General features: G+C 43.8%; 1 protein-coding gene across 1 annotated transcript in view; it reads right to left on the bottom strand.

The window, feature by feature from the left end:
- The window catches only part of LOC100337897 (uncharacterized protein C3orf20), a 77,124-nt gene extending 64,787 nt beyond the window's left edge, over positions 1-12,337 (bottom strand). The window contains exons 1-3 of the mRNA XM_070051051.1: positions 11,585-12,337; positions 1,208-1,858; positions 123-263 (exon numbers count right to left, since the gene is read on the bottom strand). Coding sequence (XP_069907152.1) covers positions 123-263; positions 1,208-1,679 — 613 coding nt within the window. The 5' untranslated portion in view covers positions 1,680-1,858; positions 11,585-12,337. The remainder of the gene's footprint in view (positions 1-122; positions 264-1,207; positions 1,859-11,584) is intronic.
- Between the last annotated feature and the right edge of the window lie 4,772 nt (positions 12,338-17,109).

Here is a 17,109-nt window from a genome sequence, read left to right as displayed (position 1 = left end):
CATGGCCACCTCAATTCAGGGAAACGTCAACTTTCAAACCAACCAGGAGTTTTACCTTTCCATGGCATTGCTGTTGGTATTGTTTGTACTTTTCACTTAAGGGCTAAAGCTTGAGTACTCACCTTTACCCATCTGTCCCTTGCTGTAGCCGCCTCTCTTGACTATGCCGATCATGTAGTTGAAGGCCATCTCCTTGGCGTTGAGATGGAGCAGCTGACTGGCCTCTACAAAGCGCCTGGGGATGTCCAGAGGATTGGCACCAACTAAAGGAATGATTGAAGGCAAAATAGTTTCCCCTCAGCACAAGGCTGATGTTTCCAGAAAACTACCTCTGTAAACAGCCCAGGAAATAAAAGAAGAGAGAAAATCTATTCCTAGGATCAGCAATTGTGAGGGGTTCCTAATAAGAGTCTCGAGCTATCAAGATCCATTAGGAGGCACTTTGGATCCTGCCCCCTTACATGTCTTTTCCCTACACATAGCTTCCTAGTATCAGAAAGGATGCAGCACTGGGAAGGCTCAATTAATGACACTGCTCCAGCACTGATACTGGAGGATGCTTTCACACTGGAGGCAGCCTGGTTCTCCTCACTTCCCCCAATTCTGGCTCTACTTGTCTCTGTCTGGCTACCTGTCAAATGAACCACTAGATTCTCAAGTGTCACATATTACCCCCTCCTGGGTACTATCTCTCTCCATGTCTGCATCATAAACCAAAAATTACTCAGAAGAGCCTCTGACCTCACACTATTCCCACTGCTGTCCTTCCAATCCAGCCTGGAATGGGAGGAGAATTGCAGGACCAGAGGGATGGCAGGATAATGCTCCAAAACGCTTGGGAACAGTGGTGTTTCAGGTTTTAGATTTTAGAACATTTGTATACATATAGTGAGATATCTTGGGGATGGAATACAAGTCCAAACATGAAGTTGATTTGTGTTTCATATACATGTTCTACACGTGGCCTGAATGTAATCTGAAATCATATTTTTAGGGCACCTGTGATTTGACTATCATCCCTTACATGAGGTCAAGAATGGAATTTTCCTCTTGTGGAATCATGTTGATGTTCAAAAAGTTTCAGATGTTGGTGCATTTTAAATTTCGGATAAAGGACACTCAACCTGCACCTGCCTGTGGTAGGTACATGGGATACACACAGGCACCTGAGCCAGAAATTGGGGAGAGTCTGGGGAGTTGGCCTTACCAGATGCAGACTCTTCCATGACCTTCATCTTCAGAGTGAGGAGCTCTGTCAGCACGTGAATGGACTGCTGATGAAACTTGTCCAGGGTCTCCTGGATGCTGGGCCTCGGATGGGCCTGGCTGGGAGAGGAGATGGAGTGCTTGACTGCCGCAGTGACCACTGGCAGTATTGGCGGCAGTGTCCGTGGTGGCGGTTTCTTCGGGGTGACAACAGGCACAGGGATTGGTTCTACAAGCACCACAGGTGGGGGACCAAAACTGACTTCCAGGCCCAGTATGTTGGATGGGGTGGGCACTGTCGGGTCTGTGATGAGTTCCTCCCAAGTGAACTCAAAGATGTTTCTGATGCCCTTTGGTACAGCAATGCCCTCTTTCCTGCAGTGTATCAGGAGTCTGGAGACGTGGGCCAGCAGCCTGGGGGCTGTGGCAGTGTAATGCTGGTACACTTCTTGGTTACTCTTAAAATCGCTCATGGTGTCTAAGCACCAACACTGCTAGGTGATACTGTGTGACAGAGACTTGAGGTATACAGAGTCAGAGCGCTCTGACAGGTGGTAGTGAGCCAATGTCCTTATTTACAGAGAAGCCATGGAGACACACGGAATGAAGTACCAGAACGGCCCTTACAGGTCACTGAGTCAACAGTTCTTATCTGGGAAGGTAAGACAACATTTGGTCAGTCTCCCCATGGTAGGGTAAGAGCATGATCCCTCTCCCTTATCTTCCCATAGGCACCACCAGGGAGACCCACATTAGTGAGTCACTTTGGGAAGGGCCTGGTGAAAAGGTTCTAGAAAAGCTCCAGGGACATTCACACAAACTGGGTACTGATGGGAGGACCCCAGAGGGACCAGAGGAATGGAAGGGCTGGGAAAGGAAAGGTTCTACTGCATATTTTGTAGTCAGAGATCCCAGGATGGAAGATCTGCTCGTGGTGTATTGAGGAAAATCTGCAAAAACAGGAGTTTCACTGGCTCCACCTCTGGAGGTAGAGTGCCACACAAGTCCCTGGCGGCAATTCCAGGACAGACATGGGATGTGCCATCCAAAGGCAGACAGGAAAACAGAATACAGTTTCATAGTTAAAACACTACTGTAATTGACCTTATTTCATAAAATCAAAGACATCATCAATTGACAGACGTGCCATCTTACAAGAAAGAAAACAATGAATGGAAGCTGCCTTTGACTATGAGAAGTATTACAAATTCAGAATGGTTAACATGTGAAAAATGCATACCTTAAAATCACTGGACAGGAGGGAGGCACCAAGATGGTGAAATAGGAGGGAGCTTAGTGCTCTTGTCTAGGGTAAGATAGTTTAAAAAAACGTGGAGATAGTACAATCTCAGGGAAGAGTTAGGGAGAAAATTGCAGAATAAATTCCATGTGAATTAGAGGAACACTGTGGATCTATGCAGAGGGAGTGGAAACACACAACTCAGGACCCCAGCAGCCGAGAGACTCAGCACCAGCTTTGGAGAGAAGTGAGACCAGACTGCAGCAGTCCAAGCCACTGATGATAAAGCTGAGGGAAGAGCCTAGCACAAGTCTAGCCTGCAGCCCTGAGGGTGACAGTATATCTGTAAACCTAGAGGGAAGAAGGGGGGCACATTTCTCTCTCCCTGACTACCCAGTTGATGTACTATAACTAGCTGAGAGCAGGCTGGTGCCATTTTGGACATATGTAACATCTGTGCTAGCTCCTGTCCACGTGCCCAGCAACCAGCTAAGAGGAGACCCCTGAGTCTGCCTGGGAGAATTGACAAGGGGCTGAGTGCTCATGACTGTGGGAGTCTTGTGTGCTGGGAGTGTGAAAACAGTGTGGCTACATGGGAGGGCACAGGGTGTGGCTGGCCTTTGGGCACTTGCTGTGGGTGGCTTCATACTGTTGGGGCTCCCTGATTCCCTGGTGATGGTCGTTGCTGCAGGATCTGTGCTCTCACTGAGGACTGCATGGATCCCTTGTGTGGTTCTTGTGGAAGTAAGGATGAATATTGTACCCACTGGGGCCAGCGCCCAGGCGTTGGTATCCTTGGAGGAGAGGAGGTGAGTATGAGACTATGTAAACAGAGCTGAACAAAACCTCCCCTCCGATTAAAAGAGAGAAAGAGAGAGAGAAGAAAGAGAGGCTTATCATGCCCAATTTGGGAGTCACCTTGGATAAACCCCCGAGCACTAAACAGAGCTCCCTGGCCACACCCAGCACACGCCTCAGGATAATCACTGAAAGAGCAGACACTCCACTAATCCACAGAGGCAGAGTCCAAAGATAAAAGTCATCACAGGGAAAAAAATAAACCAACAAGTATCTCCATAAATACCTGCAAATAAAAGCAGCAATTCAAGAAACAAGAATAAGGAAGATAACATGATTCCCCCAAAGGAACACAACAACACTTCAATACTAGAATGTGAAAATGAAGAGATTGATGAAATGCCAAAAATGAAATTCAAAAAATTGATCATAGGATTACTTGAAGTAATCATAAGCAAATCCATGAACTAAAGAAATCCATACATGACATGAAAAAAATTTTTCACATGAAATTGAGATTTTAAATACAAATCAAAAGGAAATATTGGAAATGAAGAATTCAATAGAACAAATAAGAAATGCAATGGAAAGCCTTAAAAACAGAATTGGTGAGGTTGAAGAAATAATACCTAAGTTAGAAGCCAAATCTCAGAAAATTTTACAGTCAGAAAAAAGAAAAAAGAAGAAGAAGAAAAGAAGAAGAAGAAAAGAAGAAGAAGAAGAAGAAGAAGAAGAAGAAGAAGAAGAAGAAGAAGAAGAAGTAATTAGAAAACTGAAAAACAGTGTTAGAGATTCATGGGATACTATCAAATGTACTGGTTTTAGGAGTCATGAAGGTATGAAAAGAGAGAATGGATCAGAAGGCCTTGTTAGTGAAATAATTACAGAAAACCTCCCTAATTTGGAGAGAGAAAAAGTACATCCAAGTACAGGAGCACATAGAACTCCTAAACTCCTAACAGACATGACCAGAAAAGATCTTCACCATGACATATTGTAGTCAAATTCTCCACAGTAAAACATAAAGAAAAGATTCTAAAATGTGTACGAGAGAAATGCCAAATCACTTTCAGAGGCTCTCCAATTAGATTCACAGCTGACTTCTCATCAGAAACCCTACAAGCTAGGAGAGAATGGCAAGATACAGACCAAGTCTTAAGAGAAAAAGACTGTCAACCCAGAATACTATCCCCTGCAAAGCTCTCATTTATGAACAAAGGTGAAATAAAGATCTTTCAAAACAAAGAGAAATTGAAGGAATTTGTCACCACTCTTCTAGCCTTACAAAAGATGCTTAAGAAAATCTCCCAGTCAAAGTACAAAGGAAATCCAAAGTAAAGAGGAATATTTATGAAAAAACAGCAGGGCTGAGTCATTACTTATCAATAGTCACCATGAATGTAAATGGCCTCAGCTCCCCAGTTAAAAGATACAGACTGGTTAAAGGGAAAAAAAATCTATTTGCTGCCTACAAGCAACACATCTCACCAACAAAGATAGATGAAGACTGAAAGTGAAAGGATAGAAAATGATATTCCATGCTAACAGAAACCAAAAAAGAGCTGGTGGAGTCACCCTAATATCAGACAAAATGGACTTTAACAGAAAAACTGTTAAAAGAGATGAAGAAGGGTACCATGCAATGATTAAGGGATCAATTCAACAGTAAGATGTGACTATAATAAATGTATCCACACCTAATTAAAGGGCACCTGGGTACTTAAAAGAAATGTTAACGGATCTAAAGGGAGACATAGACTCAAATATAATAGCAATGGGGGACTTCAGTACCTCACTTTCAGCCATGAACAGATTAACCAGACAAAAAATCAGCAAGGAAACAACAGTTAATCGACACTATAAACTATATGGAACTTATGGATATCTACAGAACTTGCATCCTATATTTGCAGAACATACATTCTACTCACCACTGAATGGAACTTTCTCTAGGATAGACCACAGTCCAGGCCATAAAGCAAATATCAGCAAATTAAAAAAGAACATTGAAATCAAATCAGGCATTTTTACTGACCACAATGGAATGAAGCTGGAAATCAACAACTCAAGAATCTCTAGGAAATACGCAAACACATGAAGACTAAACAATATGCTCCTGAATAAACAGTGCGTCATAGAAGAAATCAAGAGAGAAATCAAAAAAATTGTTGAGGAACAGTTTTTCAATACTATTTGTTAAACTCTTAGTATAATCTTCTGTATATAAAATTAGTTGAAAATAGACCTTAGTAAAAAATAAGAATGGGAATAGGAGAGGGAGGAAGAAGAAAGGTGGAAATGGGGGAGGAACGGTGGGTATGATGGAAAGAATCACTATCACTGTGTTCCTAAAATTGTAATTATGAAATGCATGAATTTGTATACTTTAAATAAAAAGTTTCTGGAGGGGAGAAAAGTTAAAAAAAATCAATGAACAATAATAGATACTTTCCCACTTTGCAGGAAGGCTTGAGGGTTCTGAGTGCTCATGAGATGGGCACTTGTGGAAGTGGGTGGGTTCAGCAGAACATACTAATGTCTGGGTCAGCTGAGTAGCAATGGATACCACGGTGCTTTTTACCATAATGGATTTCTAAATTATGCTTTCTTCTTATATCACTGATTGAAAAGAGGGAGCATAAAGAAAAATGGAATGGGCCCAAAAATGGCAAGAAAAATCTGCAAACACAATTCCAGAGTTTTGAAGCCAGATCTCAGAATTTCATTCATCTGCTCCAAACAAGCCCCACAGTAACATTTCCTTGAATACATCCACCTGAAATACATTTACACAACTATAAATCACTTATTCATCTCATACTAAATAAAAGTGGTGGCTAAAAGAAATTATGGAATCCAGACACCTAGGAAAGGCTGATTTCATGGAAGCTCAGCACAGAGGGGTCCTCAGATGGCCTGTGTCAGCACCTCAATGCAGTTGGGATGAACTGTCCCTGTTGTCTGGTTCAGTGGTCCCAGTTGGCACACTTGCCATACTACTGTCCATTGACAGCAGAGGAAGGGCACCTGCTGGCATCTTCTGACCATTCATGTCAGTGACTGCAGCCATTTGGTCGTGACGTTGCTCACCTTCCTCCTGACATCACTCCTGCACCACATGCATGGAACCTCCTCCACCCTGGCAGTCCTTACTCTTTTCCTTTCCAAACCTCATCCTCTGAAGCCTGCTTGAGTTTTCCCTTGCAGGACAAGTTCCTGGGATACACCCGTGTTCACGGAACAGTTCCTCAGGCAAGAGCCCATGCACCCACCTTGTGATGAGGATGCCATTATCTTTGCAGTTTTGCTAATGGGGAGGCACAGCTCTAGGTCTGGAGTCACTTGTCTGCAGACTCCTGGCACAGAGGCCTTTCAAAGCACCACAGTTCTCTATGACCTTCAAGTTGCATCTGTCCACTTGGCAATAGAAAGCTCTCTAAGAGAGTGGGGGAGGGCAAGGAGGTATTGTTTGGCCTAGCAGTTAAGATGCTGGTTAGGTCACCTACATCCCGTTATCACAGTACCTGGGTTCAATGGCTGGTGCTGGCTCCTTATAACAGCTTCCTAATAATGTGCACCCTGGGGGCCAGTAGGTGAGGGTTCAAGTAGTTGGATCCCTGCCACACACATTGGAGACCTGGACAGATTTCTTGGCTCTCAGCTTTGGCCCCTACTCCTGGCCACTGTGGGCTCCTGGAGGAGTGAACCAGTAGATAGGGTCTTTCTCTTTGCCTCTTAAATAAGTAAAAAGAACTCTCTAAGCAGCAAGAGTCCCAAAAAGCAGACTCTTCCAACTTCCTTCTTCTCTGCACATGGAGTGACTTCCTACATGTATCTATTGCCCTCTGGCATCTCCTTTCCTTGGGTTCGCAGACTCAGAAAAATAGATTCATTTTTGGAAGTGACAAGTCCAGAGAACAAAGAAATCACTTAGAATTTTGGTCATCTGGGCAACCAGCCAGAGGAATCTGACCCTGAACAACTGTGCAGGGCATATTTTTTTTCAAAGTCAGTACTCAAATGAAGGGAAGACAACGACTAACACATTTTCTCTTGTCCATTTATCCACTTTTTAATTCTGTCACATATTATTCCATCATGGCCTTGCACTCGAGCAGCTAATGGGCAGTACAGACTTACAACACTGACTCATAATATATGGTAAAGGTCACCCTACAGAAAAATGTACAAAGGTCACAGAAATCCAAAGCAAGTCTCAAGGAAGCAGCTTTGGCTCATGAACTAAACTATCAGGGTGACCAAAAAAGATGAGTAGTACATTACCAGACAGACAGGAAGGAGAAAATTCTCCCACAGAAAAGGAAGATCACACACAAAGTAACAAACATGTGTGAAGCACGGAAGCTGCAGAGAACTACAGACACCTCAGGATGGTGGGGTCCAGAGAGTCTGGGTGAGAGGAGCAGGTGAAGCTGGGAGAGTGGCCTCAACACAGATCACAAAAAGCCTTGATTGGCAGCATTTGCTCCACAGTCAAATACTCAAGACAAATACCTACATGTATTATCCTGAATGGTGTCCTGGGTCACAGGTGTCATCTCAGCAAATGGAGGGCAGAGGTCATGTCTTCTCTTCCTTTAATTACAGCTTCCACCATGCTAAGTCAAGTGCTGCCACCAGTGAGAAACCAAAATTATCTGTGGCATTGAAGTTTGATAGGTAACCTGAGAGGTCCAAACAAATGCTTTAAACAAAGTTTCAAGAAGCCATTCCCACTGAGGAATGTACAAAGTTCTGCAAGAGTTCATAAAGGATATGAGATGACCGTGGACCAAGTGCCATCTTCATTCAGTGATTCACTGCATGTCTCCTCTATGTCAGATTACGTCCCAGGACAACATGAGGAAAGCACAGGGCCGGCCGGCCCTTGAAGACCTTGAGGACCAGAGAGGAGAACCTACACACACAGAGGGCACTAAGAAGTCACAATGCTGTCAGCCAGGCAGAATGGAAACCCACAGGAAGGGCCACCAGTGGCCAAGAGTTCAGGCTCTGGGTTCCATGATCCTGTGTTGAAGTCATGTGACCTTAAGCCTAGCACTGGATCTGTGATGTTCCCAAAGACCAATGTGGGACACTAGTCCCTCCCGACCTAGACTGTGAGGATTAGTGAGGTGATGTGTGTACAAGGTTGGCATGTGGCTAGCACTCAGTTAGTGCTCAGGATGTTAGGCAGAAAAATGCCATTGTTTGAAGTAGTCCACAGCATACAATGAAAATGACAGAACTGGTCCTGAAGCAGAAAAGTGACCCACAAAGGAAGGACAAGCAATGCAGGTGCTGGGCATACCTCGTGTACAGGCCAAGAGCATCCAACAGCCTGGCAAGTTTGTGGGCTGGAAAGTGACCAGATGTAATGTAAATGGTGACAGCAAGCACAGGAGGCAGCTGGGCAGTAGGGTGTCCCTCCCAGCAGCAGCAGCATGGAGGCAAGGAGTGTACAGACATGCAGCTGGACTCAGCCATAGGGGTGAATGGTACCAACCGCACCTTGATTTCTTCTTGCAGTCAAAAAGGGTTTCCCATCCTTGGTGCAACTAGAAGGGTAGGTAAAAGGCACAGACACAGGAAACTGTGAGGGGCGCACCATGGTACAAACAGAACAATGAGGAAAAGGGGAAATGCTCTGACAGGGCTTTGGGGAAACCAAGGACATCCTGAGAATAAAGCTGAGGGGATGATCCAGAAGTAGACTTACAAGAAGTGAGGGAGTCTATTTTCTTATTTTTACTGGGACTGATATAAGAACACAGGTTTGGGTAAAATGTACATGGCTGTATACCTGAAATGAAACCATGCTTCTCCAGGTTGTCCAATCTTAGATATTTCCTCCAGTTTCTGGCTATCTCTGCTTTTCATGAGAAATACTTCTCAGGGCAACAAGTCCTGATTATAAGAACACAAATGCTATCTGTAAGCAGGGGCTTATGGCAGGTCACTGGATGTCAGACAGCCATGAAGATTGGTCTGGGAAGATTCACAGATGCTGTCCTCTTGATTGACCACTATATATAAAACAGTGTACAGAGTGGCCCTTGCAATTCTCAAAGCTGATAGAAAAGCAGACAGGCTGAGCTACAGAGAGAAGTGGTTCTTGGAGTAGGCAGACAGGGCCAGCATACAGAGGAATAAGCTTAACTTCGTGGCATGCAGAGGGGTAATATGGGACTGGAATCTCCTAGTAACCACCTGTCCTGCCCTGTAGTTCACTTTGCTCCTCCACCAGGGAGATTTGCTATGGTACAGTGGGTCCTGTTGAGATCACAGACCCATCAAGAAGCATCAAAAGGACCATGACGGTGACCCAGTGACCTCACTTCTGGAAAGGACGCCCAAGAGGTCAGATTCAAAGTGGGAGGGTACCTGAGTAAGATCCACCTGTGAGAGCAAACTTCAAGATGCTTACAGTCACTTTATTCCCAATAGGGAAATGATGCAGACAACCAGCAGTCGAGGAGGTGCTCAGCACTGTGTGCTACTTTGACAAACGGTTAGGCAACTGCTAAAAATAAGCGAGCAGCTCAGTTTTAGAAAGACTCAATGAAAAGAGTAAAAAAGGAAGAAATGGTATGTACACACTGATTGCAGATTCCATGAAAATCTATGCTGATCACAAAGTAGAAGCAGAGATAGAAAGCCTTTCTTTGTGAAGGTAAAAATGGTTCTTTTTGGAAAGCAGTCAAAAAAGAATGAGTCCCTGTGAAGATGGAAGCATAGATTTCAGACATACTTTGTTCTCCTCCTCCTCCTTCTCCTTCAAAGACTTATTTATTTACTTGTAAGGGAGAGTTACAGAGATACAGAAAGGGAGGGAGAGAGTCTTCCATCTGCTGGTTCATTCTCTAAATGGTTGCTGTGGCCAGGGCTGGGCCAGGCCAGTCAGAGCCAGGAGCTTCAACCAACTCTCCCACATGGGTAAAGGGGCCCAAATACTTGGAACATCTTCTGTTATTTTCCCAGGTGCATTAGCAGAGAGCTGGATCAGAAGTAGAGCATCCAGGACTTGAACTGGTGCCCAAATAGGATGCCAGTGTGGCAGGTGGTGGCTTAACCCTCTATGCCACAAGGCTTACCCCTCTATGTCCTCACCAGACACATTTCTGATGTAGGAGTCTTGGACTGGGAGGAGGGCTCACAATTTTTTTGTTTTGTTTTGTTTTCAAAAAGAATCCTGGAAAAGGTGTCCGGCATAGGGGTTAAGCCTTTCCTTGGTATACCTTCATCCGATATCACACTGCCAGGGTTCATGTCCTGGATTCATACCTAATTCCAGCTTCTTGATAATTCACACCCTGGGAGGTGGCAGGTGATATCTCAGTACTTAGGTCCCTGCCACCCATGTGGAAGACTTGGACTGAGTTCCTGTCTCCTAGTTTTGGCCTGGCCCAGGCCCAGCTCTTATGGGCACTTGAGGAATGAGCCAGCAGGTGGGAGTGAGTTCTCTGTCTCTGCCCTTCTAGTAAATAAATTCAAAAGACATTTTTACAAGATGTTATAAAAACAACTCTGAAGAATCACAATGTGCATGTGAAGAGGTAGTGCTAGACAAAAAGAGTGGGAAGTGGCCAGCACCATGGCTCACTAGGCTAATCCTCTGCCTGCGGCGCCGGTACTCTGGGTTCTAGTCCCAGTTGGGGTGCCGGTTCTGTCCCGGTTGCCCCTCTTCCAGGCCAGCTCTCTGCTGTGGCCAGGGAGTGCAGTGGAGGATGGCCCAAGTCCTTGGGCCCTGCACCCGCATGGGAGACCAGGAGGAAGCACCTGGCTCCTGGCTTTGGATTGGCACAGCGCGCCTGCCGTTGCAGCCATTTGGGGGGTGAACCAACGGAAGGAAGACCTTTCTCTCTGTCTCTCTCTCTCACTGTCTAACTCTGCCTGTAAAAAAAAAAAAAAAAAAAAAGAGTGGGAAGTAGACACATACCAAGTTTAAGTTCAGGGAAGCTTAATTCCTATATTGACCATAAAGGAATACAGGAGGATACGGCCTACCTCAAACAAAGTGCTTAAAATCAGCCAAACTGCCACACATTTGAGCTTTCAGAGTTGGGGATAACATGATAGAAATATCATGGAGAAAGAAGCTGCTTAAACTGAAGGTGGGCAAAGGGGTCATATTTCTGCTCACTCCTATCATTGGACAAACACATTTACCAGGAGGCAATCTATAAATGCAGATGATTATTAAGATAAACACCACAGCAGAACATCAATACTAGGCCAGGGTGATAAGCTTTTACTAACATTTTACACTTCATCTGAAGATTTTTCCAGTTTTCCTAGACAATAACACCTATCCTATCAGCATGGCATGAAGATACATACCCACAGCTTATAGTAGCAAAAGACTTCAACTACCAGCCAGCAGGTGCAGGTGGGATGACCAGGAGACTTCCATCTCCTCTCACTTAAGTACACTGGGTCAACAAATTCTTTTCAATAACCATGATTCACCTTAGTCATGTAGGTTTTCACGAACTGCTTGACAAAATATCCGACTTCCCTCAACTGACTGGCTTCAAAGGAAATGACACACAATGACTTAGCTACTAGATGTTGTGTTAACTGTAAAGACAAGAATCCTCCCGTGTTCTAATTCTAAATTCTGTTGCCTCATCAGTAGATCACCAGACAACTGAAAACCTGCACAGTGCATACCAGCTTTCAGAAGGAATGAATGATCCCACAAGCCCCGGCAAATATATAAGTAAACACGGTAGGGATGTCCAGATATGGAACTGAATATGCTCCTTTGGGAATTTCCTAAGCAAACACAGTGATTTACTGAGCCAATTCAAGCAGACAGCATCAAAACACACAAAGGCCTAGAGGAGAGATGACAATGAAAATAAATAATTCAAACAAAGCATTTTCTTCTAAAACATTTCTCTTAGCGCTATAAAGTATGGTCAGGTTTTCCACTAGGAATTTTTCATCATTGTTTGTTCTTAAGTTCACCATAGCTATAGAATTTATTCAAAGTTTAATGTACTCCTGGGGAGAATTTCTTGGCTAACCCTTTAGTGCCATTGAGAGGATTGTATGTAGTGGGACCATGGGGCAAGTAAACAGATCTGACTGCTACCCAGTGCTGCAGCACCACAGGCAAGTAGCTCCTGTGCCTCTGATCTGGGCTTCGAGTGATTAAGAAATTAAACCTTAATTTCATTAATTTAAATTCAAAACTGGATACTCAACTGAATTAGTTGTTAGTTGTTAGAAAACTTTTAAATATGGTTAAGTATGCTTGGAGAAACTTGGGCCAGAATGTACTTTTCCACTGTTTTAGGTATCTAAGTACAGATCAAGTACTCTTTATGAAGAGTTACCCAAACTGAGGCTATAAGTAGATACACAGTAAACTTTGAAGACTCATTGTGGAAAAAAAATGGAAAATATTCATTCATAATTTCTGTATAATGATTATATGCTCAAGTATTTTGGATGTAGTGGGTTAAATAAAATATATTCTAAAGTTAATTTAACTTTTAAAATATAGTTCCTAGAGAACGGAAATATGATACTCTTGTCTTAAATTTCTTGTGGACCAGGCAACTTAGAGCCTGAATTTAAAATTGACTAAGTCTATTGCCATCTGCTGGACACAGAGGTACAAAACAGGCTTGTGAGAAAAAGAATGGCTTGGTGATGATGAGTTAACACTGCAAGTCTGGGTCTGAAACAGAAGAGAATCCACAAAACTCTGAGCTCAATTTATTCTGTTAAGAGGGTATTAGAAATAGGTTTACACAGTCTTTATAACACCAGAGAAACTATGACTTACAGTTGAGTCAGTTGTGACCAAGAGTTGAGGTTCATGAGCGTTTCATTGTCCACCCAGGAGCTCTGGGCAGCAACAAGTCACCTGCACTGCACTCTTGCATGACCACTGGCTCCCACATTCATGGGCTCTTGTTCCTGCCTAGCCAGTCTTCCCTTCCCTTCCCTTTTCTACTCCACAATCTGCTTCCCAAGTCTTTCTGTTCTACCAAATACACCCTCTCTCCATCTTTGCCTTATTTCTATGCATTCTTTTCCTTCTTCTCTTCCCTTTTCTAGTATTTCTCACAATTTTAACATGCATACTGATTCTACTTTTTAATTTTAGGTAGCCCATGTTTTCATTTCTTCCACCTTTGTCTTACAAGCAATTTCAGTTGGTTTTCAGTCTTAAGCTTACATCTAGCCTTTGATCCATTTAAAGCTGATATTTGTATATGGTCTGAGGTCAAACTTCAAATGCATTCTTTTGCACGACTGTGCCTGAATCATTTTCTGAGTTTTGAAAGATACAAATGGGACCTGTCCAAATTGAATGTGGTATTTTGTCTCTGTTTTTAACATTAGCTGTTGCACCTCTATTACTTCAGCCTTAGAGCTCATCTGCTCAGATAGTATGAGCTAATGATTCTTACAATGATACATTGACTGTAGTCTTCCAAAGACAGGCTTCTACAGGCTCCATGGTGAATTAACAGAGCAATTTGTATACACTACAAATGGAATTAGTGGTGAATCAAGGTAATAGATTGGCATGTAGATCATGCTCCATAGAAAATAAAAGAGACTGGGGCCGGCGCTGTGGAGCAGTGGGTTAAAGCCCTGGCCTGAAGCACCGGCATCCCATATGGGCGCCAGTTCTAGTCCCGGCTATTCCTCTTCCGATCCAGCTCTCTGCTATGGCCTGGGAAAGCAGTGGAAAATGGCCCAAGCCTTTGGGCCCCTGCACCCACGTGGGAGACCTGGAAGAAGCTCCTGGCTCCTGGCTTCAGATCGGCAAAGCTCCGGCTGTTGCAGCCATCTGGGAAGTGAACCAGTGGATGAAAGATATCTCTCTCTGTCTCTACCTCTCTCTGTAACTCTGTCTTTCAAATAGATACAATAAATCTTTTTTTTTAAAAAAGAAAAAAACAGAGACTGCTGAAAACACAGTCTATTAGAACTCCAAACTTTCTGTTTTTCAGGAACTTTTATAACCAAAATCATATTTGATGTGAAAAATACACCGTAACTATCAAAAAGAGCAGTCAATGAACTGTTTACAAGTCACAGTACCTATTCTATGACTTTTTCCATCTTATCCTCCAGGGGACCTGCTCAGACTACCACACCAGCAACACTAAACACTTCCTTCAGTTGCTTTCGGTCAACTTTATAATCCAAATTTGCCACCAATACTGTGCTTCCAAGTGTTCCAGTCTGTAATTCACAATAGCTCACTTGGAATGCTGTGATTACTTGGATAACGGGTGGCATATACCCAGTTCAGTGACAGCCATCACTTTCTGCATTGCTCGCCTGCTGTGTTTACCATAAGGATCTTCTTTGACATACAGTGGTTGTCCCCTCAGTCTGCGCTTGTTTAGAATTTCAGCAGCATACATCATATCCCTTTGACTTTCCTTTAGTGTCTAATAAAAGTTCTTATATGGGGCTGGCATTGTAGCACAGAAGGTTAAGACACTACCTGCAATGCTGGCATCCCATATCAGAGTGGTTCAAGTCCCAGGTGTTCCAATTCTGATTTAGTTCCCTGCTGATGCACACGAGAAAGCAGCAGAAGATGGCTCAAGTGTTTGGGCCCCTGCACCTGTGTGGGAGACCAGAATGGAGGTCCAGGATCCTGGCTTTGGCTTGGCTTGGCACACTCCCAGCCGTTGCAGTCATTTGGGAAGTGAACCAGTGGATGGAAAATCTTTTTCTTTGTCTTTCCCTCTCTCCATCATTCTGCTTTTCAAATAAGTAAAAATAAATCTTTAAGAAAAGAGTTCAGCTGGGACTGGCACTGTGGCACAGTAGGTTAACTCTCTGCCTGCGGTGCCGGCATCCCATATGGGTGCCAGTTCTAGTCCTGGCTATTCCTCTTCCAATCCACCTCTCTGTTATGCCCTGGGAAAGCAATACAAAATGGCCCAAGTGCTTGGGCCCCTGCACCAACATGGAAGACCAGGAAGAAACTCCTGGCTCCTGGCTTCGGATTGGCGCAGCTCTGGCCTTTGGGCCATTTGGGGAATGAACCAATGGAAGAAAGACCTCTCTCTCTGTCTTTCCCTCTCACTGTCTATAACTCTACCTCTCAAATAAATAAATAAAATCTAAAAAAAAGAGTTCAGCTATCTGACTGTACCATTTTTTTCTTTAGCCAGGTCAATAAGTGACTTCCATCTCACATCAAAAGATTTGCTAGCAATAAAGTCTTGCCATACAGTTCAAACGAATTTTCTTTTTATATTTTTCTCCTTCCTCTTCTCATTCTGGATAGGTCATTCTTCATCACCTTTTGGTCACCAAGATCTGTTTCAACCACCTCAGCCACAACTTTGACTGCTGCTGCCATTTTCTCCAGTTTGGGCTTTGTATTCAAAACTTCTTAATATTTTAACAGTGGTTCCTGGGGTGAGCATTTGGCCTAGTGGTTAAGATGCCAATTAAGATGCCCATGTCCATCAGTGGAATACCTAGGTTTGAATCCCAGGTCTGCTCCTGATTCTAGCTTCCTCTAATGCAAACCCTGGAAGGCAGCAGTGGTATCTGTAGTGGCTCCTACCCTCTGCATGGGAGGCCTAGATTGAGTTCCACTTCCTAGATTTGGCCTGGTCCAACTCCAGACACCGTGGGCATTTGAGGAGTGAAATGGTGAACAGTAGCTCTATCTGCCTGTTTCTCTGCCTCTCAAATAACAAGAAAAAAGTGTTTCTAGGAAATGACCTTACAAAGCCGCAAAACCATGAGAGCAGCATGAACTTAAAATTCCCCCAAGTGCTTCTTAAAAAAAAAAAAAAAAAAAAAAAGCATCCTTCTGATATGACACCTTTGGAGACCCTAGTCTTTTATAATCCCAAATAGCTAGTGTAGATCTGGAGAACAATCAAGTTCAAGAAGAACTGCTAAAGTATCAAATTACCACGGGGACTCACCCCACTTGGACCAAAAACACCCTTAGTAGGGCCCTCTCACTGGAAAGGTATTACACCTCAGAGGTCACCTCCCTCACTGGATACCTCCCTCACCTTTTATGTGGTCCCACTCCCACACATGGGCACTTCCTCTCCTGGACAATTTCTACTATACTACTCAGGGCAGCAGGACGCAGAGTCACTATCGCCTCTGGTTACAGGTTCAGTAACATCTCCATCTATTTCTTTATGGGAATAAGACATCATTATAATGAAGTTTAGGGCTATTTTTGAATTTAAAAAAAGTTGTTTTTTTTTAACTCATTCTAAAGGCAGAGTGACAGAGATAGGGAGAGACAGACAGAAAGAGATCTTCCATCCACTGGTTCACTCTCCAAATGGCTGCAATGGCTAAGGCTGAGCCAGGCCAAACCAGGGGCCTGGAACTCTATCCACGTCTCCCACATGAGCGGCATGGGCCCAAGTACTTAGGACATTATCTACTGCTTTCTCAGGTACATTAACAGGGAGCTGGATCAGAAGCGGGTCAGCTCTCAAGCTAGCTCTTCAATATGGGATGCAAGTGTCACAAGCAGCCACTTAACCCACTGTGTCACAACACTGGACCCCATAGCTACCTTTTAAAGCTAATCCTGAAAATCAAAGTAGTAATATTTATAGAGAACCAATCACATCCCAGGCAGTGGGTTATTTAAGTGTTTGTGTACAACAGTTCCTTTAATTCTCATAAAACCCTAACATTCAGTGTTCCCATTTAATCTCCATTATTATTATTATTATTATTATTATTTTGACAGGCAGAGTGGACAGTGAGAGAGAGAGAGAGACAGAGAGAAAGCTCTTCCTTTGCCGTTGTTTCACCCTCCAATGGCTGCCGCGGCCGGCGCCCTGCAGCCAGTGCACCGCGCTGATCCAAAACCAGGAGCCAGGTAC

Source organism: Oryctolagus cuniculus, chromosome 10, assembly GCF_964237555.1.
Source record: "Oryctolagus cuniculus chromosome 10, mOryCun1.1, whole genome shotgun sequence".
Lineage (NCBI taxonomy): Eukaryota > Metazoa > Chordata > Mammalia > Lagomorpha > Leporidae > Oryctolagus > Oryctolagus cuniculus.
Note: the sequence above shows the minus strand (reverse complement) of the source record. Positions and strands in the feature narration are given on the sequence as shown.